The sequence below is a fragment of the Cervus canadensis genome, chromosome 29 (assembly GCF_019320065.1).
Source record: "Cervus canadensis isolate Bull #8, Minnesota chromosome 29, ASM1932006v1, whole genome shotgun sequence".
Lineage (NCBI taxonomy): Eukaryota > Metazoa > Chordata > Mammalia > Artiodactyla > Cervidae > Cervus > Cervus canadensis.
Window position 1 is genome coordinate 45928039 of NC_057414.1, and position 23163 is coordinate 45951201.

Here is a 23163-nt window from a genome sequence, read left to right on the forward strand (position 1 = left end):
CAGCATCATCTTTTAGGATTTGAAAGAGCTCAACTAGAATTCCATCACCTCCACTAACTTTGTTTGTAGTGATGCTTCCTAAGGCCCACTTGACTTTGCATTCCAGGATGTCTGGCTCTAGGTGATTGATTATACCACTGTGATTATCTGGGTCATGAAGATCTTTTTTGTATAGTTCTGTGTATCCTTGCCACCTCTTCTTATCTTCTGCTTCTCTTAGGTCCATATCATTCCTGTCCTTTATTGTGCCCATCTTTGCATGAAAAGTTCCCTTGGTATCTCTAATTTTCTTGAAGAGATCTCTAGTCTTTCCCATTGTATTGTTTTCCTCTATTTCTTTGCATTGACCACTGAGGAAGGCTTTCTTATCTCTCCTTGCTATTCTTTGGAACTCTGTATTCAAATGGGTAGATCTTTTCTTTTCTCCTTTGCCTTTCACTTCTCTTCTTTTCACAGCTATTTGTAAGGCCTCCTCAGACAACCATTTTGCCTTTTTGCATTTCTTTTTCTTGGGGATGATCTTGATCACTGCCTCCTATACAATGTCATGAACCTCCATCCATAGTTCTTCAGGCATTCTATCAGATCTAATCCCTTGAATATATTTGTCATTTCCACTGTATAATCATAAGGGATTTGACTTAGGTCATACCTGAATGGTCTAGTGGTTTTCTCTACTTTCTTCAATTTAAGTCAGAATTTGGCAATAAGGAATTCGTGATCTGAGCCACAGTCAGCTCCCAGTCTTGTTCTTGCTGACTGTGTAGAGCTTCTCCATCTTTGGCTGCAAAGAATACAATCAATCTGATTTCAGTGTTGACCATCTGGTGATGTGAATGTGTAGAGTCTCTGTTGTGTTGTTGGAAGAGGGTGTTTGCTATGACCAGTGTGTTCTATTGGCAAAACTCTATTAGCCTTTGTCTGCTTCATTCTGTACTCCAAGGCCAAATTTGCCTGTTACTCCAGATATTTCTTGACTTCCTACTTTTGCATTCCAGTCCCATATAATGATAAGAACATCTTTTTAGGGTGTTAGTTCTAGGAAGTTTTGTAGGTCTTCATAGGGCTATTCAACCTCAGCTTCTTCAGCATTACTGGTTGGGGCATGGACTTGGATTATTGTGATACTGAATGGTTTGCCTTGGAAACAAACAGAGATCATTCTGTCATTTTTGAGTTTGCATCCAAGTACTGCATTTCGGACTCTTTTTTTGACTATGAGGGCTACTCCATTTCTTCTAAGGGATTCTTGCCCACAGTAGTAGATATAATGATCATCTGAGTTAAATTCACCCATTCCAGTCCATTTTAGTTCACTGATTACTAAAATGTTGATGTTCACTCTTGCCATCTCCTGTTTGACCACTTCCAATTTGCCGTGATGCATGGACCTAACATTCCAGGTTCCTGTGCAATATGGCTCTTTACAGCATTGGACTTTACTTCCATCACCAGTCACATCCACAACTGGGTGTTTTTGTTGCTTTGGCTCCATCTCTTCATTCTTTCTGGAGTTATTTCTCCACTGATCTCCAGTAGCATACTGGGCACCTATCAACCTGGGGAGATCATCTTTCAATGTCCTTTCTTTTTGTCTTTTCATACTGTTCATGGGGTTCTCAAGGCAAGAATATTGAAGTGTTTTGCCATTCCCTTCTCCACTGGAGTACATTTGTCAGAACTCTCTACCATGGCCCATCTGTCTTGGGTGGCCCTACATGGCATGCCTCATAGTTTCATGGAGTTAGACAAGGCTGTGGTCCATGTGATCAGATTGGTTAGTTTTCTGTGATTGAGGTTTTCAGTCTGTCTGCCCTCTGATGGAGAAGGGTAAGAGTCCTATGGAAGCTTCTGGATGGGAGAGACTCACTGACGGGGAAACTGGGTCTTGTTCTAATGGGCAGGGCCATGCTCAGTAAATCTTTAATCCAATTTTCTGTTGAAGGGCGGGGCTGTGTTCCCTCCCTGTTATTAGACCTGAGGCTGGACTATGATGGAGGTGATGAAGATAATGTCAACCTCCTTCAGAAGGTCCCATGCAGGCAGTGATGCACTCAGTGCCCCAACCTGCAGCAGGCCACCGCTGACCCACGCTTCCACCAGAGACTCCTGGACAGTCACAGACAATGCAGGATATGCAGGTTCAATTCTTGGATCAGGAAGATGCCCTGGAGAAAGAAATGGCAACCGAGTCCAGTATTCTTACCTGAGAAATCCCATGGACATAGGAGCCTGGCAGGCTATATAGTCCATGTGGTTGCAAAAGAGTCAGACATGATTTCATGACTAAATGAAAACAACAATGATGCTTCCTAAGGCCCACTTGACTTCACAATCCAGGATGTCCAGCTCTAGGTGAGTGACTACACTATCATGGTTATCTGGGTCATTAAGACCTTTGTTTTATAATTTTTCTGTGTATTCTTGCCACCTCTTCTTAATCTCTTCTGCTTCTGTTAGGTCATTACCGTTTCTGTCCTTTATCATGCCCATCCTTGCATGAAATGTTCACTCTATATCTCTAGTTTTTCTTGAAGAGACTAAAGATCTCTGAAGTCTTTCCCATTCTATTGTTTTTGTCTATTTCTTTGCATTGTTCATTTAAGAAGGGCTTCTTATCTCTCCTTGCTATTCTCTGGAACTCTGCATTCAGTTAGGTATATCTCTCTCTTACTCACTTGTCTTTTGCTTCTCTTCATTCCTCAGCTATTTGTAAAGCCTCCTCAGACAACCGATTTACCTTCTTGCATTTTTCTTTAGGTGTCTCCTGTACAATTTATGAACCTCCATCCATAGTTCTTCATGCATTCTGTCTACCAGATCTAATACCTCAAATCTATTCATCACCTCCACTGTATAGTCATAAGGGATTTGATTTAGGTCATACCTGAGTGGTCTAGTGGTTTTCCCCACTTTCTTCCATTAAAGCCTGAATTTTTCAGTAAGGAGCTCATGATCTGAGCCACAGTCAGCTCCAGGTCGTGTCTTTGCTGATTGTTCAGAGCTGCTCCATATTTGTGCTTAGTTGCCCAGTTGTGTTTGACTCTTTTCCAACCCCAGGGACCATAGCCCACCAGGCTCTTCTGTCCATGGCACTCTCCAGGCAAGAATACTGGAGTAGGTTGACATTCCCTTCTCCAGGGAATCTTCCCAACCCAGGGATTGAACCCAGGTTTCCTGCATTGCTGGTGGACTCTTTACCACCTGAGCCACCAGGGAAGCTCAATATTTGGGGTATGGATGAACCTCTCCATCTTTGGCTGCAAATAATGTAATCAATCTGACTTCAATATTGACCATCTGGAGATTTCCACATGTAGAGTCATCTCTTGTGTTATAAGAAAAAGGTGTTTGCTATGACAAGCATATTCTTTTGACAAAACTCTGTTACCTTTTGCCTTGCTTTATTTTGTACTCCAGGGCCAAACTTGTCTGTTATTCTGAGTATATCTTGACTTTCTACGTTTGTATTCCAATCGCCTATGATGAGAAGGACATCTTTATTTGGTGCTCTAGAAGTTGTAAATCTTCATAGAACCATTCAACTTCAGCTTTTTCAGCATTAGTGGATGGAACATAGGCTTGGATTACTGTGATGCTGAATGTTTTGCCTTGGAAATGAACCGAGATCATTCTGTCGTTTTTGAGATTGCACCCAAGTTTTGCATCTCAGATTCTATTGTTGACTGTGAGGGCTATTCTGTTTCTTCTAAGGGATTCTTGCCTTCAGTAGAAGATATAGTGGTCATCTGAATTAAATTCTCCCTTTCCCATCCATTTTAGTTCACTGACTCCTAAGATGTTCATGTTCATTCTTTCCATCTCACATCCTTGATTCATAGACCTAGCATTCCAGGTTTCTATGCAATATTGTTCTTTACACCATCAGACTTTGACTTTTGCCACCAGACATATCCACAACTGGGCATCATTTCTACTTTGGCTCAGCCTCTTCATTCCTTCTAAAGCTACTTGTCCATTCTTCTCCAGTGTCATATCTTTTTGCCTTTTCATATTGTCTATAGGGTTCTCTAGGCAGGAATAATGAAGTGGATTGCCATCTCTTTCTCCTGTGGACCACCTTTTGTCCTAACTCTTCACTATGACCTATCCGTCTTGGGTGGCACTAAATGTCATGACTCCATAGCTTCATTGCATTACATAAGCCCCTTCACCATGACAAGGTTGTGATCCGTGAATGAGAGTATTTATTTCTGTATGATCAGTTGTAATGTTCCCCCTTTCATTATGTTTTTATTTGCATCTTCTCTAGTTTTTTCTTAGTCATTACAGCTAAGGGTTTGTCAACTTTGTTGGATCTTTTCGAAAGTAACCAACTTTTTGTTCAGTTGATTCTCTTGTTTTTCTATTCATTTCTCCACTATCATATTTATTATTTCCTTTTTCTGCTAACTTTGGGTTTAGTTTAGTTTTCTTTTTATAGTTCCTTGGGCTGTAAAGTTGTTGAAATTCTTTTTGCAGGAATTCATGACTATATTTTTCTCTATGAGCACTGCTTTCATTGCATACCATAGGCTTTGGTATGTCGCATTTTCATCTTAAAATTCTTTAAACTTCCTTGGTAATGTCTTCTTTGACCATTAGTTTTTAATGAGTGTGTTGTTTAATTTCCACATATTTGTTAAATTTCTAGTTTTCCTTCTATTATTGATTTTTAGGCTAATCCCAATTTGGTTACTTTGTATGATTTTAATTTTTAAAATTTTACTGAGACTACTTTGTGGTCTAACATGTAATCTATCCTGGAGAATATTCCATGCATACTTGAGAAGAATATATTCTGCTGTTGTTGGGTGGAGTGTTCTATGTATATTTGTCAGGTTTAATTCCTTTTTATAATTTCTGTATTCTTTTTATTCAAACATCATTCTCATGGGTTTTCTTTAGTTCTTTGTCTGTGATTTCCTTCAGTTCCTTGAACATCTTTAAGAAAGTTGATTTAAACTCTTTGTCTAGTTAACTTTAATGTCTGCACTTCATTAGGGTTGGTTTCCATTAATTTTTACTTCTATCAATGAGCCATATATTTTATTGTTTCTTCATATACTTCACAATTTTGTTTAAAACTGCCTATTTTGAACACTGTATATAGTAATTCTAAACAGCAGATTCTTTCCCCTTCTCAGGAGTTATTTTTCATTGTTGTGAACTGTAACTGTTTAGTGACTTCTTGGCTATTTTTTCAACATCTGTATTCTTTGCCATGTGTGGTCTCTAAGGTCACTGTTCTTCTTGTGTTCAGCTGGTGTTTTGACAGAGATTTCCTTGAGTGCTGGAGTCAGAAGAGGAAGAAGGAGGGAAAAAGTAAAAACAAAACAATTCTCCCAACCTTTGCAGTTTAGCTCTGTGCTGGGGCAAGACTTCAAGATTTGGTCAGACTGTTTACAATGCCGCCTCAGCCTTCATTTCCTGCTTGAGGTGGGCACAGAGACCAGCCAGAAATGGAAGCTTAGTGTGTCCTCAGGACTTTTGTGAGCATGCATCCGGCCCCGGGTAGGCTCTTGGCTTTCTCAATTCTTCAGTATTACAGAGGTGTCTTAATGGCTTAATCACCCAAAGAAACTTTCCCCAGCTTTTCCTTCCAGGCTCCAAGTGCTCTAGTCACTGAACTAGAGGCTTGTGTGTGCCTTATCTGTAATCCTGTCCCCAAGTGGCTGTGATTTGTTTGACTCCCTCACAGTGTTTTCAAAGAATTTGAAACATTTTTCACTTGAGTTCTCTTGTGGAGGAAATAAAGGCAATCACTCTCTGTAAGCCTCCAGATAATACTGAACAGATACAATTGCTGGAGCATAAGATCAGCTCTGTTCCCTCTAGAACCAAGGGCTCAGGTCCCACACTTGGAAAGTGGACAGCCATCTTCAAGACTGCTAATGAGTGGGGGACCAGGGGTATTGCTGAGACAAGTAAAAATGCCACGGGGCTTTCATTTTTTAATTGCCTGTTTCTTGGTTGGCTGTTCACCTGGGTGCTATAAACATTTGACTGCTTTCTAGAGTTCTGACAAAGTTGATTGTGACAGAGATTTCTGGGAAGGAAAGTCTGCTCAGAGGTACTTGTCTATTTTTGCTGAGGTCACTCACTTCCCTAATGTGTTCAGACTGGGCATTGTAAGCCTCATCTCCTGACTCTTCCGCCAGTCTTGCAGTGGTGGGCAGGTTGCTGCTGTGCTGTTGGACTTTGGTTCGTTTCTCAATTCACAGGTAATGTGAAGGCCACACTGTTCTGCTTCCTACTGCTGCTAAAAGCGTGAGTTGTGTGTGGTTTTATTTGCACTCCTGCCTGGCCTCATGCTCTGGGGGAGGACAAGTAGGGAGATGTGAAACCAGACGGAAGAGGAGCAGCATACTGCTTTTCACTAAACTGACTGGAAACCTTTAAAAAGGACACCTTCTCCCCAGTGCCCGTCTCCATCAGCAGGCCTTGGCAACGTCCCAGACGTTGAGCGCTCTTTGCCTTCACACCTCCCTGGTCAAAGCTGCCTCCATTTCTCTCAGTCGTTGCCCTCCACTCTTCACCAGCCTGTTGGCACTTCTCTGCCTCTCCTCCACACGGCACACTGCAGGCCGAGGGAGTTCTTTTAAAGCAGACCTTGCCGCTCTCCTGCTCAAAGTGCACCAGCAGCTTCCTGTTGGTCTCAGGTGGGCTTCCGTGGGTCCTGAGTCCACCCTGGGAATTGCCTGCTGAGGGAGAGCTCCAGGTCGGGCAGCTGGGAAACTGCAGAGAACACTCCTCGGAGCTGCTCCTCCAGCTGCTCAATGAGCTGAGGGTGTTTATCTCTCACTGCTGAAAGCTACCCCTCGGGGGTTCATTGTGCGTCACTCCTGGCCTGGCCTGTGTGTGGCTCAGCAGGCCCCCGAGGTCAGAGATAGCGCTCAGAAAAGCATCTGGCAGGCCCACATTAGGGGCGTTTGTGCTGCTGGAACGTGAGTGCTGAGGGTACACGGTGAGGCCCCCGTGCTGCCTGTGTCCTTGAGAACAAGGATCACGTGTTCCTACCACTGTGTCCCTGATGCCTGCCATACGCCAGGGTCTCTGAGATTTGCTAAGCCGACCAACCCAGCTGGGGTCCTGTCTCCCACAGCCAAGTTAATGCAAGCCTTGTGGCCCTCTGCCCTCTGCTACGGGCTGTTTCCTCTGCAAGCGCCGTCCTTATTCCTCCACGTTTTTCTCTGATTATTGGAAATTTCCTCATATGCGACCAGTTTGACTCCTGGGCCCATGGAGAGGCTAGCAGCATTGAAATGGGGCCTGGGGGCCACACCAGATCGAGGCCACCGTGTCTTTTCATGAAGTGGTGTTTGTGCAAACTAGATGGGGCTTGTGTCAGAGCTGAGAGTTCTCTGCAGGGCCCCTTGCCCTCCCTCTGCCTCTAGTACTCCTGCAACCAGCAGGGCCCCGTGGGGGTGAGGGGGGGCCAGGCTGCACTGATTATTTTTGACATCAGTTGTTAACATAATTTTGACATTAAGCCTCCCCCCTACCAGCTCTGGGGTGGCTCTGTGTCCAGGCTCTGGCGTGGGGAAACGTGAGGAGCCTCTCGGCCCTGGATCTGGCCTGGCTGGGAGGCGGCCTGGGAAGGGACCTATGTTTCTCAAGCCCGCGCCCTCGGGGCCTGGGGGTGGGGCCCAAGCAGATGTCTGGATTTGGTAGCCAGGGCCTGGAGCCGGATGCTGAGAACGAGGCCTGCAACTCATTTCCCCATTAAACATTCTGAGAACATCTGCACCGGTTTCCAAGGCTTCTCCCTCACTAATTGCTTTGATTATTGTGTGAAGTTAAGAACTGGCACATTTCCGTGATGTTGTGATGAAGGTGAAAAGATCGCTCTTAATTAGATTAAAAACATTTTTTTCTTCCTCTGTAATTTTGCCTTGAAAATCAAGGCCATTTTTTTGTTTTCTTCATCCAAAGACCTCCAGAAACTTTCCTCCCCACCTCTCCAGAGGTTTCTTGGGAATGTCCTGTGAGCTCAACTCTTGGAGAAGACAGTGCTTAACCCAGATTCCATTGTATATTAACGTTTCCCGGGGCTGCTCTTGCTGCTGGGAACCGTCCCCGGGAACTGTGTCTAAGGAGACGTGGACAGTGACTTCCCGGAGCACAGAGACCCCGGACAGTTGCCCGAGTTGTGTGGGTGGCTGTGTGGCTCCCCTTCCGTTTCCCGTGCTCTCTTGGGGTTGACCCTGTCCTGGCTCTGTTGCTGCATGTGCTCCTGACGCCCCCGCTTTTTGGACCCCACCCTTGGTGCTGCAGAGCCATTCATTCTCTCAGATCTGTGTGCGCGGAGGCCTGTGCACCAGTGCAGAGGTGCATGCTGGGGACCAGGGTCCACGGTGCCCTTAGCTCTGGGACTGGAGAAGGCCAGCATCCTCAGGGCTCCCCAGGGCTGGTCACGTCTGACCATCCACATCACGGTCAGGCTCATGTCCAGTCGAGGCTGTGTGCCTTTGACTGACGTGAGACCCAGCACGTCCCACAGTTCGCTTTAAACAACTTTGCAGCAGCACCACAGCATAGAAAGCCAGCCTTTGGCTTCAGGGAGCCACCTTCTGAAGACCCTCCGGGCCACCACGGGGGGAGCTCCTTCCCACCTGCTTTTGCTTCTCTGCCCTGTAAGCCCCACACCACAGTGGGGGCGTGTGAATCACCCAGCTCCTGTGTGGCCCTGACTGCTCAGACCCGCCCCCTTGTGCTCCAGCCGCACCCCAAGTTTGTCACACACATTCCGGTGGAGCCCCAACTCCATCTAGCTGAAACACAGAGAGGACATGTTTTGGCTCGCACAACTGGACCCAGCTGTTCCAGGCACAGCTGGACCCGGGGCTGGGATGATCTCGTCTGCTTGCCCTCACTCTCCCCCTTTTCTGGGCTCTCCCCTCGGCCTCCCTGTTCCTCCTTCTGCACCCCTCCCCACCCCATTGCCCCTGGGATGGCTGTGTCCTCAGGAAGCCACTTTCTGAAGGGGGCAGGATGGCTACCAGCACAGTAAGCCCAGCCCTAAGAGGTCACTCCTTTCCCCATCACATTTGCCAGAGTCTGGGGCCAGACTCTCAACAGCCCCAAACGGGGTATAAGCCATCTTTGGACCTGCCTCTGTGCCTCCTAAGGCCAGGGCCTGGGCCACAGGCCCTCTCTGGGGATGACCAGTAGGTACCTGTATCCTGTGGCCTCAGGAGCAGGGAAGGAGCAGCCCCCTCCCCGCCCAAGGAAGATTCGAGAAGCTGTTCCCAGAAGCCAGGCCGAGCTGCTGGACAGGCACAAACAACAGGTGTCCACTGAAGCAAGGTATTTTCCTAAGCGGAACTGGGTGCCAGCTGTGACATACATTTCACTCCACCCTCTGCCCTGCTCCTGGCAACTGCTGTGGGAACGGCTTTACTTTCCGTCCGTGTCCCTTACTTCTCGCCTCTGAGTGGAGACACAGGTGCTGACGCGGCAGGGCTGGCTTGTGGTCTCTGAGCCGGGCATGGGCAGCTGGCACAGACCTGGGGCCGCAGCTCAGCAATGTCACGCAGGGTCTGGCTGCAGCTGTCCGGATGCCCTGGGGAGGGGGTTTTCGTTCATAGTGCAGGATCTGCAGGGCTTTGGCAAATCTGCCAAGAGGGGGTGGATTTCTTGAGCGGGGGGAAGGTTGAGGCGGGCAGGTGGGAAGGGGCTTTGACTTGGGAAGGACAGGGGCAGCTTCTGTTTGTCCCTGTGGAGAGAGCTGGCTCGGGGAACATGCCTGTGCCAGGCCCTGGAGGGATATGGGGGGAGGTGGAAGGCAAGGTGCCGTGCCAAGGAACTGGCAGACCTGTGGTCCCGGCACACATAAGACCCGTGCCCATCCAGAAGAGGGGGCGGTCTTGAGAGCCTTGGAAGGCCCTGTGAAGGGCTCAGCAGGATTTTAATCAGTCACCAGAGGGAGAACCAGGTGAAGGTCCAGATACCAGAGAGACTCTCCTGAGGACAGGGGGCAGTGGGGAGGGGCTGGGGCCTTATGGCAGGTCTGAGTTGGTGCTGAAGTCCCAGCCTGGTCTGTGTGGTCCAGGGCATCATTTTTAGCCTTTTAAACTGGTTTGCTCATCAAGAAATGGGAATCAAAGCTGCAATCCTGCAGAGCTGCTGTGACAAAGAAATGAGGCCACAACTGGAGGAGAAGACAGAGATGGGAATTCCCTTCCTGCATTGTGTGGAAGCCAAGTGTGTTCCAGTGTTGGGGATCAGCTGGACTTCCTGTGAGAGTGAGGGACTGGACCAGGAGAGGCTGGGTGGAAAGCCAAAGGAAGTGAGACCAGGTGTTCCCAGGAACAGAAGGTTCGGGAGATACCTGTGGTAGGAGAGAGCTCTGTTCGGGCACGTGGGCAGTTCCAGGTCAGGTGGAAGGATGAAGGGTGCTCTCACATACTCCGATGTAACTCCAGGACAGATGTGCAGGGCTGTGGGATGGGGCAAAGCACGAACAGGGGTGACTTCCATAAAATATTGTTTCCTGGCTTGAGAAAGTGTCATCCAGGACAGAAAACATGAACACCGTAAGGGAAGAAATGAAAATAATCCAGTCTCTTCTCCCTAAAGACAAACAGTATTTTGATCAATTTCCTTCCAGTCTTTTTTCTGTGCCCATATTTTTTTAAAGAAAATTCAAGTCACCCTACTAAGTGGGCCCACTGGCTAGGAGGAGAGACGCTGTGTTGTTTGGTTCCTGTCCTCTGGAGAGAGGGTGAGATTTGGCAGCCGGTATCACCAGCTGTGGTAGTCGCCACGCCAGAGGCTGCGTTCGCCATCCCAGACCTCCCATTTTCCTAGAAAACAAAATTGTTTTGTTCTGCTTTGAAAACTTAGGCCCAGATTCTGGCCTTGACAAGGCAAAGGCAGCCAAAGAATTAAAGCACTGAAAACTGGGACTGTCTCATCGAAGTGTGACTTCACCACCGCCAGGATGCAGGGCTATTTTCCCCAAGGTCCGGCACTCTGGAGGGCTCACCTAGCAAAGCTCTGATGCCCTCTTAGGGGCCCGGGTGTCCACACAGGTTGCTGAGTCCACCAAGGGCTCAGCCTGGTCAGCAGTTGCAAGGTCACGGCCGCTGGTCTTCTCACATCTTTGCAAAACACCAACCACAGTCTCCCTGAAGTTGGGGGTGACAAGCCAGATTTCGTGGGACACAGCCCTTACCCCAAACCTTGGCCCGAAGGGGCAGTAAGCCAGTGTGTCTGCCAAGGATACAAGTCCACCTCCCAACCCCACCACACTCCGTGTACCTTCCCGCAGGAGCCTGACCAGGCTGGGACTACAGGTGGGAAATGGGGAGGGGTCTGTGGCCCTGACTGCTGCCTGCTTGTCATAGGGGAGGCAGACCCCACAACATCTGATGTAGGAGTGGGCAAAAAAGTGCCATTCCTGTCGATTGGGAAAAACCAAAATGTGGAGCTCCTTTCTTTGCCCCTTGCTGTGGGGGCCTCACATGCTGTTCTCAGGATAAAACCAAACATCGCACATTCTTCTCTGGCAGGTGCAGGCCCTGACTGCTCTGACGAGCCAACTGACATGCACAGTTTAATTTCCTGAAACACCGGGGATGGGCCTTTGTCAGGGGTCGGGTGGCTCACCCTTGGCCCTGGGGCTTTGGAGATGGCACTTGTCATCTTGGGTGTTGGAAAGTAGCTCCACTTTCCAGCCACTGCTCTGCTGTTCCTTCCTTCTGTATACAAGTGATGCAGACACAAAAATATGTATTTGTGCTCATTTTTCCTTTCCTTTTTTTTTTGAGAGAACATTTGAATCCTGGATGAAGTTCTAGCTCTGTCACTTGACAACTGAATAATATAACCCAGGGTACTTGAATCTCAGCCCCAAATCTCTAAAATGGGGGCCGTAAATATCCCTGCCAGGTCCCAGACCTGGGAGTCTTTGCATGCGCATACATTCTTCAAGACTCACCCGTCACTTTCCTGTGCTCTCAGAGAATGTCACGGGCAAAGAGCCCTTCACTCGGAGCCCTTCTCCAGGGTGTGACTAAGTAATGTCTGTGCGGTTTCCTGCTGGAAGTCTGCCCTCACCCCCATGGGCTGTGAGCTCCCTGAGTTTATTTACATCTCTCTGATTGCAAGTCAGGCGCAACACCTTTCCACATGTTCATCAGCCATTTGGAGTCCTCTTTTGTGATGTGCTTGTCTCTTGCCCTATTTTTCATTAAGCCACTAACATTTTTCTTATCAATGTGTAGGAATTATTTGTATTTTGTGGATACTCTTCTGTGGTTGGCTTTTTACTCTTAAATATGTTGTCTGGTGATTGTTGTTTAGTTGCCAAGTTGTGTCCGACTCTGCGATCCAATGGACTGTAGCCCTCCAGGTTCCCCTGTCCATAGCATTTTTCAAGCAATACTGCTACAAGTGGGTTGCCATTTCCCCCTCCAGGGGATCTTCCTGACCCAGGGATCAAACCTACGTCTTCTATATCTCTTGCACTGCAAGCAGATTCTTTACCTGCTGAGCCACAATGTCTCAATTTTAATATAGTTGAATTAATCAGTCTTTTCCTTTATGGTTATTGCTGAAGTCTTAGAAAATTCTTCCAAACCCTGAGGTCATGAAGGTATTCTTCTCGATTCAGCCAGAAAGTCTTTACAGTTTTCTCTTCATCAGTTTGTAACTGCCAGGAATGCCATTAATGAACTGTTGATGTATGGTGTGAGGTAAGGGTCCAGTTCAACATTTCCTTCATGTGAATAGACAGGTATCCCTGAACATCCTCATCCCACCTTCTGCAGGACACCTCTGATACACAGTAAGCATTCATATATGTGGGGGGCTGTTTCTAGACAGTCAACCCCGTCCCCTTAGGCTGTCTGTCTCTCTCTGCCTCAGCACCACACCACCTCAATGACTACTGCTTGGTAATTGGTACTGATGTCTACTAGAGCAAGTTCTCCTACCTTGTTGTTGTTCAAGAATTTTGTTGATTCCTGGCCTTTTATACTTGCAGAGTAATTTTTGAATCAGCTTGCCAGGGTTCCAACACAGAAACCATGGGATTTTTATTAAGATTTGGGGAGAATCTTTTTACTATTGAGTTTTCTAATCAATGGAACAGAAGCATATTTCTCCTTTATTTATGTCTTCTTGAATGCCTCCCGTTAAGGCCTTGTAATTTCTCCATAGAGTTCTTGTATATCCTTAATTAGATACTAAAGATTTTTTGTACCACTGTATACAGGGTTTTCCCCCTCATTTTTAAATAATATTTTTATTTACAGAAAGGTAAAATAGTACAGAGTCTCCATATACCTCTCACCAGCTTCTCCTAATGTTAGCATCTTATATAACCATGGTACAATTATCAAAACTAAGACGTTAACATTGCAACAACACTAGTAGTTAAGCTACAGTTTCATTCATTTATCTGGATTTTACTCGTTTAACTGCTAATATCCTTTTTCTGTTCTAAGATCTATCATTACATTTCGTCAGTTCTCCTTAATTTTCTCTGGCCCATGACAACTAATCTTAGTCCCTCCTTGTTTTTCATGTATCTCCTTGACACTTTTTAGGGATACTAGTCAGGTGTCATGACCCCCGGTTTGGGATTGTCACTGCTCTCTCGGGATTAGACTAGGCTTTGGGGGAAGAATGCCATGAAGTGAGGTGTCTTCTCATGCCATGTCACAGTTCATGACATCCACGTGGTTTATCACTGGTACTGTTGACCTTGACCCACGTGGTTATGGTGGTGTCATCCGGCCGTATTTAGCATTTTTCCCTTTCCACAGTCCAGTCATGAGAAGGCAGTCTCCATTCCAGCCCACACCCAGGGGTGGGGAGCTACACTCTATCCTGCCAGAATGAATGGCAAAGCACTGGTGAACATATGTTAAAACCACCACAGAAATCAACTAAGAGTAGAGGGGAGATCCTTTGAAGTTTTTCCTTAAAGTTTCACCTACTGATTTTAGCATTTGTCCCTGGATCTTGCCTATAGCAAGTAACACTGAGGTGTTCTACTGGTGATTTTTTCCCTCAGTCTTTCTACATTTATTATTTGAAATTCTTCTGTAAGGAAGATGTATCTCTCTCTTTCAATTACTTGTTAATTTGTATCAGTATGGACTCAAGAATATTTATATTTTCAGCTGTAATCTAATAGTTATATTATTAGTATAATTTTGTTGCTCAAATTATTGTAGCTTTGGACACTGGATTGAGAGCTCTTTTAGGTTAGTTCCTGTGTCCATTTGACATGCCCTCATCCTTCTCATTTATTCATTTTTGAGCATTTCTTTACTTTCTAGAACTAGACAGTACTTTAGACTCATCTTACATTTCCCCTGCCCTAGCACTAGAATCACCATTCTGTCAGAGAGTCCCGGTTCCTTTTACTGGAGAATGTGCAAGATTTAGAAGCCAGGATCTGGGCACTAGATGTGCTCACTGCTCCAGGGTTGTCACTGCTTCTGGGGTCTCTCAATGGACAGAGCTAGGAAGTATGTATATATGAAAATAACCCACGTGTGCATACATATCTATATTTATTTGTGTCTGTATCAAGTATGAGTTCATCCTGGTATTTTCTCATTACAGGTTCACTCACCACCCCCAACTTTGTTACTTTCCTTGCTCCCACTATCTATAAATTTACTTATTCAAGGGCACCTGTAGTGCCCCTTGAGAAACAAACTTACCACCTAGAATACTGTGTGTGTGCATTCACTTTAACCATGTCCAGTGAAAGACTGTTTCCCAAGGATTCACAGGTCAGCTCCTTCTTCCACTCTCCTTACAGTGCTGTGTTATATATTTGTAATACAGAATTCACTCGGCACAGTCTGCTTTCCATCCTGGATCCTCGAACAGGCTTATTTTGGTTGGGGTGGGGGGGCGGGGGGGGTAGGCGGTGTGGTGTGTATAGTGAAATTTACTCTTGGAGATGTATAAGTTCTATGGGTTTTGACAAATGCTTGCAGTTGTGTATCCAACACCACATCATCACACAGAGAAGTTATCCCTGTATCCCTGTAAGTACTCCCCCTCCCCTAAGTACTAGCAGTCATTGATCTGTTTTATGTCCCTGTAGTCTTGCCTTTTCCAGAATGTCATATAAATGATATCATATAATACGTGGCCTTTTGCATCTGGCTTCTTTCACTGCTTAGCAAAATACATTTGCTATTCATTTATGTTGTTACATGAATCATTAGTTCACTTCTTTTGATTGCTGGATGGTATTCCATTGTATGGACGTACCACAATTCGTTTACCATTTCACCTACTGAAGTGCATCCTAGTTGTTTCCAGGTTTTGGCAATTTTAAGCGAACTGTTATACACATTTATGTACAAGTTTGTGTGAATATAAATTTTCAATTCACTTGAATAACTGGGACAAGGACCAATGGGTCACAAGATAAACATATGTTTAACGTTAAAGGAAACTGCTAAACCCTTTTCCAACATGGCTGCACCATTCTGCATTCCCACCAGCAACATGAATAGTTCTAGTTGCTCTGCGTCTTCATGAGTATACCATATTGTCAGACTTTAATTTCTTAATGTAAAGTGAAAAGTAAGGCTCTAACTTTATTCTTTTCTAAATATCCAAATTGCTACCATTTTAAACTTTTAGTCATTCCAATAAGGGTATAATGGTAGCTTGTTGTGAACTTAATTTGCATTCCCCTAACAATTACTAATATTGATTGAATTGAGCATCTCCCCATGAGCTTATTAGTAATCCATTTTTAAAATTGGGTTGTTAGTTTTCTTGTCAAGTTCCAAGAGTTCTTTATACATTCTGGAAAAAAGTCCTTGACGAGAGAAGTGACATGCAAACGTTTTTTCCAAGTCTATGACTTGTCTTTACATTCTCTTAGCAGTGTCTCTTACAGAACAAATGCTTTTAATTTTGATAAAGTCCAGTTTTTCCTTTTCCTCCTGCTCACAGACTGAGTTTTTGGTACCATACTTCGACACTCATTGCCGAATCCAAGGTCCAGAGGTTTTCTCCTATGTTTCCTTGAAGAAATTTTAGTTTGCATTTTACTTTAGTTTTTTCAGTAAGACTGAATACAGTACCTTTCACATTTTCATTTTCTGACTGTTGATGACCTCCTGCAATGTGAGGCGTAAGTGCTAAATGTATTAAAATCTACACACACACTTACACATTTAGGAGATAGTTGTACTACTTTGATAAAGAAAGGGAAATCTTTCTTTTTCAAAAGCAAAAGATAGGTGGTGGTTGTTGTTGCTCAGTCGCTAAGTCGTGTCCAGCTCTTTACGCCCCTGTGGACTGCAGCACGCCAGGCCTCCTTGTCCTTCACCATCTCCTGGAGTTTGCTCAAACTCAGGTCCATTGAGTTGGTGATGTCATCCAACCATCTCATCCTCTATAATCCCCTTTTTTTCCTGCCCTCAACCTTTCCCAGCATCAGGGTATTTTCCAATGAGTTGGCTCTTTGCATCAGGTGGCCAAAGTATTGGAGCTTCAGCTTCAGCCTCAGTCCTTCCAATGAATATTCAGGGTTGATTTCCTTTAAGATTGACTGGTTTGATCTCCTTGCTATCCAGGGTATTCTCGAGTCTTCTCCAGCACCATAGTTCGAAAGCATCAATTCTTCAGCTCTTGTCCTTCTTTATGGTCCAAGTCTCACATCTGTACATGACTCCTGGAAAAACCATAGCTTTGACTATACAGATCTTTGTCAGCAAAGTGATGTCTCTGCTTTTTAATGTGCTAAAGGTATAGCTCCAAAATCATAAAAAAATTTCCTATGACAAAGCCATAATTAAGGTTAAAACATTGAAGGTAGACTGGGGAAGGTATCTGTACCACAAATGACAAAGGGTTAATTATCTCTATCTAACATATAAAAATTTTCCTACAAACTGACGAACAAAAACGAGTAAAGGCTATGAACAGATAATTCCACAAGAGGAAAAGCAAACAGCCTCAGAGCCACAAAAGGCATTCGGTGCAGAAGGAAAAACAGCATGCCAGTCTTCATCTGTATTTGGCGGGCCCCGAAAAAGCTGCCAAAGGCTGGTGCCGGCATGGATGTGGGGAAGCTGGCATGTTCATGCACTACTGGTAGAGCCTGATACAACTTCTGGGGAAAACAATTCAGCAACATCTATTAAAGTTACCAAGGAAGCACCCTCTCACCTGCCTTAAAGTGTCAGGTTTTCATAAAGATGAATGGTGCATCACTGTCTTAAAGTAGAAGCTTAAAGCTAAGGGAACCAGATGTCCATCAAACATGGACTGACTGAGTTAACTGTGGCAGATCTAAGCTACAGACTGTCACACAACTACTAAAGTAAGACTTAGGTCCATGTCTACATACCTGTAGAAAAAGGAGATGGGCATGCTGCAGAGGGACAGGAACAAAATGACAGGAATGTCACGTGTGTGTAAATGCAAGTCCCACCAGGTGTCAGCCGCTCTGATGAGCAGAGAAGGGTGAGCTCGGAATCTAGTTGGTGTTTAACACTAATGACCTCGGCGGGGAGGAAGGGCTTTGTGAATCTTTGACTTGCCTCACTTTTTACAAGTACTTATTTTACAATACAAACCTTAAATGGAAAGAAAAAAAAAAAAAAAAAAACAAGGGTCCGGATTGCATATCTGGGGACTGACAGGTACTCTTAGTCAGCCCCGAGGGCCAGCATCACCCCACTGCAGGTGGGCCCGGGAATCTGAATGCTAACACGGGCTGTTGAATGGTTCCTGTGCCTCCCTCAGGCAGTGCAGGCAGAGTGTGTGAGGGGCCAGGACATCTGTGGCTGTCCCACACCCATCCTCCGACTCTTCATGAGCAGGAGTCCTACCACTCTGGGTCTGTCCACATAACTGTGGACAGTGATGGGAATCAGCGTCTTACCAGATCTGTGCTTGTCAGCTCTTCTCGACCCTAACGTCTGATGTGAATCTGGGGAGAGGCCCAGAGCCCTGAGCTCAGCCCGGCCACAGTCCTCACTCTGAGGAGATGTCGTGCGTGATAAATCGCTTAGTCGTGTCCAACTCTTTGTGACCCCATGGCGTGTAGCCCATCAGGCTCCTCTGTCCATAGAATTCTCCAGGCAAGAATACTGGAGTAGGCTGCCATTCCCTCCTCCAGGGGATCTTCTGGACCTAGGGATCAAACCTGCATGTCTGACATCTCCTGCCTTGACATGCAAGTTCTCTACCAGTAGCACCACCTGGCCCTTCCCACTGGCTCTCAATTGCACCTTGACCACTGAGGACTCAGGCCTATGGGAGCCATCATGAACCCAGTCAATCCTTGTGCCGAGACTTCTTATGTCACCTCCACTCCTCCCCACTGCTGTGAGTGGGTCTCTTACCCGCTTGTGGGAAGGATCCAGGGGTTTGAGGAAGGCAGGTTTGAGTCGGCATCTAAGCTCTGGGCAGCCCTAGGCCCTTCTGCCATCATGCCTAACACGCTGCCCTGCATCTTTCCCAACAGTGAAAAAGAGTCCCACGCTGCTGGAAGTGAGCACAGCCCATTTCATGAGAACCAACAGCTTTGCTGAGGACCTGGACCTGGAAGGGGAGACGCTGCTAACTCCCATCACCCACGTGTCACAGTGAGTACCCACTCATCCAGGGGTGATGAGTGGAAAGGACACAGGGCTCCAAGGGGACACCTCGGTGCTGGACCAGGACTCAGGCCTATTAGCCCAGTGCCCACCACTCGCTGCCTGCCCTCAGCAACCGAGGGCTACTGGCCCCCAGGGGCTAGACCCCACACTGGGCCACCCGGCAGGGATATAGCAAGGGCATTTCCCACCGAGTCTGGGAACACAATCCTCTTGTTGTGACTTATGGAAACCGGACTGATCATTTTCCACTTGCTTCCGTGCTCTGAGCATCTGAGAAGATTGTTTTTCTCTCTCTGAGCCCCCTCCCCTGCCCCCCAAAAGAGAGACAACATTGTTTTTCGCATTTCCCCGTGGAACCCTGGCCAAGCCACGGGGCAGATGCTGTGGCTGTCCTCAGGGGCTCCTTCAGGTGGAGGAAATGGCTGATTCTCCACGCCTTCCAGTTGGCCTGCCCCCGAGACACAGCTGGCCTGGGACGCATGCCCGTCCTCCCCCGCCGTCACGGTATCCCCGGGCCAATCCCCGGGGCTCAGCTGTGGTGTGATTCCCCTGCGACGTGACTCACTGCTCCCAGCTAGGGCACCCCGCGTGCAGTGATGCTGTGCCAGGTCAGCGGGACACTCGGGCCCGTCCTGGCTGCTGCCCCACCGGGGGTTCCCCTAGAGACGTCTGTCTGTGTCGGATGTGCGCATGGTGCTCACCCTCCTTCTGAGAGTCACTCGCTGGCCTTCCTTTCTTCTCTCCTCGGAGTCAGTGAAGCATGTTCTGGTTCTCTGGACTCAGGGTCTCCAGGTCGTCCTAATCGTGTGCACCTCTCTCGAGGTGAGGCCCCAGGCTGGCTGCCTTTGCTGTTGCCAGGTGTGGCCTTTGCCTTGCAAATGACTAAGGAAGTCAGGACCCCAACTGCAGGGCCTCCTGGCTGCTCTGTAACCCGAGGACTGGCCGGGCCAGGGAGCCAGAGCGAGAGGGGGACAGGACGGTCTCGAGGTGGTACTGTGATCTGACAGGCCCACCTGCCATCCTCCCAGGCCCTGCCAGGCTCACAAGGAGCTTGACAGCACGTGTGGATGGCAGGGCATGCAGAGAAAGCATGTTCAGTCTCAGTGAGAGCCACACAAAGGGCTGGGAAGCAGTGGACTCAGTACTGGAGCAAGCTTCCGGGCCACCCCTGGGAGTGGGGCTCTGAACTCTGGGCCCATTCTGGAGATGACCCAAGAGGCTCACTTGGTAAGTGAGCAAGGGCAGAGGTAGGACTCGTGCTGGCAACCAGGGGCTCTGGGCAGAGGCAGGTCGGTGGTATTCCAAGGCAGGATGCCAGCTTACCCCTCTGGCTGAGGCCTGTAGCGAATCTGGGACACAGGAGACCCCCAAGTGTTTTGTGAAAGTTGGGGTTTTGTGACTGGTGTTTGCAGCACAGGTGGCAGGGCCTGCTTAGAGCAAGGATGGCCAAGAGCCTGCTGGGACCCGGGACCCTCGTGTGGGTGGACACCACCTAGGCCTCGCTGTACTGCTCAGCGGCCCCTGCTTATCCTCCTGGCGCTCTCTTCCTATCAGAGCTCGCTTTTCCTCCACTCTCACCTGTGGCCCAGCCCCATAAGGCGTCACACCCCGGGTGGACGGGGTGGTCACCCATCACCCGTCAAGCTGGGCAATCTTCACCAGCTCCCGGGACCCTCTGAGGTCGCTGCAGGAAGTCCCAGGGTAAGGGTGGTGAAAGACTGGGAGCTGAGGTGACCTAAATCCAAGCTCACAGCTGCCTTGCCTGGTTGCCCCTTTTGAAGAGAGGTCCATGTGTGTCAGAATCTGCAGGCACAAGGTTTTCAGGGGGGCGAGAGGCGGTCCACCTGCCCAGGGAGCCCCAGGAAGCAACTCAAGCTGGTTGGGCTGCGTAGTCAGAGGAACCTGCCCATTCCTTGTCTTCTTTCCTCCAACACAGAGGCCATCTGACCTGACAGCCCCAAGCTCTCTGCCTGCCGTGGGCCTGGGGTGGTCCTTGGGTCGTCACTCCCTGGGCGCCGTCCGTTGGTTATGGGAGGAGGGGCTCCCTCCAGTGCTGGCTGGGCCTAGGCTGTTCTTCCCCAGGAGGGTCCTCGCCCTGGAACCTGTGAAGGCCTTTCGCAGTACAGACCCTGCAGAGGAGCCAGCTGGGAAGGCGGGTGCTGGACTGAGGGGTCTGCAGGGAAGGCTGGGCTGAAGAGACAGTGTGCAGCAGAAAGGCCTCCTCAAGGCCCTGTGATCTGGTCAAGGTTGAGACAGCAGGGGCTCTGCATGTCCCTGTCCTCAAGGGCCAGGGTCCTGCCTGCAGGAACCCAGGGAAGGTGGGGTACAGGCACAGTGCAGGGGACGGCAGTGGGACTTCAGATCCCAGGCGCCCCCAGGGCTGAGGGCTAGGCCAAGGCGCCACCCCACCATGGCGGGGGAAGGGGGCAGCAGTGCTGGGCCCCGCGTTTACCCCGGGCTGCAGCAGCCGGCAGGGCAGCTGGGGGAAGATGGCCAGGCCTCAGTGTCCACGCCGGGCCGCATTCCTCTGCCTCCCGCACAGCCTGCCTGCTGATTGATGCCCGTAATTAAACTCGGCTCCAGCGGCTTGGGGACCCGTCTCAGCTCCTGCAGGCAGCTCAGCCCCATGGACTCCACGCAGGCGAGAGAGCTGCACGCCCTGGAGCGTGTGCAGAGGGCTGGGGATGTGCACAGGGGTCTCGCAGGGGCCAGAGTGGGTGGGAGGCAGTTACTGAAAAACAGATCCATTTTTCTTCAGCATTTGACTGAATGTTAAACGTATTACCATGTTGGGACAGTTCCAGAATTCAAATTAAAAGCATAAATAAAGACACATTTTGTTTCCATCTCAAGCTCTCCCCGCCCGAGGGGCCCCAGGGAGGTGAGGTCACTGCAGCCTTGATTACGGGATGGTCCCTGGGGCTGGGCGAAGCTCCTCTTTCCGGGGCCTGTTGGCCATTGGTGGAGCAAGGGGTCAGGGGACTGGGGGTCAGTGAGCCAGTCTGGTGCAACCTAGGGAGTCGCCAGAGAGCCGGGGTCAGGGTGCAGCGGGCTGGGGAGAGAGAGTGGCTCTGGCCACGCAAGCTCCATGGGCAGGCCCCCGGACCCACTCACAGCTCTGGATGGCCAGGCCACAGGCTCACCCGCACCTCTCAGGCAGATGAAAGGGAGCTCGTCTGCCCTTGGGCCCCTACCCTGAGCTCTGCCATAAGGCTGCCATGGAGCAAGTGTGAGGCAGGAGACAGGGCATCGAGGGCAGGGGGTAGCGAAACCCTGCAAGGGGCTCTTGCCCGCCGTGGGGAGGGCCACCCCGTGTCCACCCCTGCGCCTTGCACATGGTGTTCCACCTAGAACATCCTTTCACTCATCGGCAGCTATCAGAGTCCCGCTCATTTCTCCAGCGTCCTCGCAGGCCTCCTCCCTTCAAGGAGGCCCAGGACGCCCCCAGGCCAGGCTGCCACATCCCCCTCCAGCCCCTGAGGCCCTCTGTACCGGCTCCCTGAACCCTTGTACGGGGCCTGGGTCTCTTTTGGGGTACCTGTCTACCAGCACCCTCATGTGTGGCTGCCCCAGGCCTCTCCTTATCTGGCACCCCTCAAGCCCCAGGCTGGATGAGCTCCAGAACCATGGTTCCTGGGTCCCCCAGCCAGGGCCCAGCCAGCACCTTCCGAGGAAGAGATGAAGCAGAGGCTGTGAGCGCCTCAGTGCTGCTGGCATGCAGGGCCAGGGTAGCTGGGTCAGAACAGGCCTCGGGTCAGCATCTGGGGCTCTGGGCTCCAAGGCTGTGTGTTGGGAAGTCCTGCCCACAGCTGCCGAGTCAGCCAGGACTGGCCTAGCATTCACACCCACCCCGGTGGTTGCACATGGATACCCAGGGCAAGTGGTTCCAGAGCCAGACCCTCTGTGCGCACACCAGTCTCTGGTCTCCCAGAAGGGACCCTCCTCTCTTCTGTCATGGCCTCCCGGGTAGGCAAGACCCAGCTCTCTTTAACCAGCCATCTCTCTGCCCTGCTCTGCAGGGGGAGAGTCTGGTTAGCACCCTGTACACCAAGACAGGCATGGGGAAGGCCAAGAACCTTCTAGGGAAGAAAGGCAGAGGGAAGGCGGGGCCGAGGCTAGGGCCCCACAGAACACCCGCCAGGTGACTGTGAGCGCAGACACATGCGCACACCCCCAGCGAGCATGTACTCGCAGGCCTCCTGCGACATGACAGCCTGGAGATCTTTGAGCAAAACCAGCCCTGTGTGCGTTAATTAGAATTTCCATGTCTTCAACTTTCTCCTGGACCCTGCAGAATCTCACGCCAAAACGTTCAAGTTTCTCTTTTCCAGCGAGGCCGCTGTGGCCTGGCTTCCATCCACATCACTACTAACGTCTCCTGAAATCTGCGTTTGTCAGCGAGGCCAGGGCCAGCCCCATGCCTTCTGGAAACAAGGGCAAATGTCACAAGACTTGGTCCCATGCTCAGTTCCCTGGACCAGGGTACTAGCTCTATTGGCGGTACCAGGTTTGCCTGGGACATTTCAGAGACATCCGGGGCCCACTGCAGCCCACACCCATG

At 49.0% G+C, this 23163-nt stretch overlaps 1 protein-coding gene across 4 annotated transcripts in view; it reads left to right on the forward strand.

Moving 5' to 3' along the window:
* KCNQ1 (potassium voltage-gated channel subfamily Q member 1) overlaps positions 1-23163 on the forward strand; it is a 364451-nt gene that overhangs the window by 158382 nt on the left and 182906 nt on the right. For all 4 annotated transcript variants that reach the window (XM_043452116.1, XM_043452115.1, XM_043452118.1 and 1 more), the window contains exon 11: positions 18467-18587. In XM_043452116.1, coding sequence (XP_043308051.1) covers positions 18467-18587 — 121 coding nt within the window. The remainder of the gene's footprint in view (positions 1-18466; positions 18588-23163) is intronic.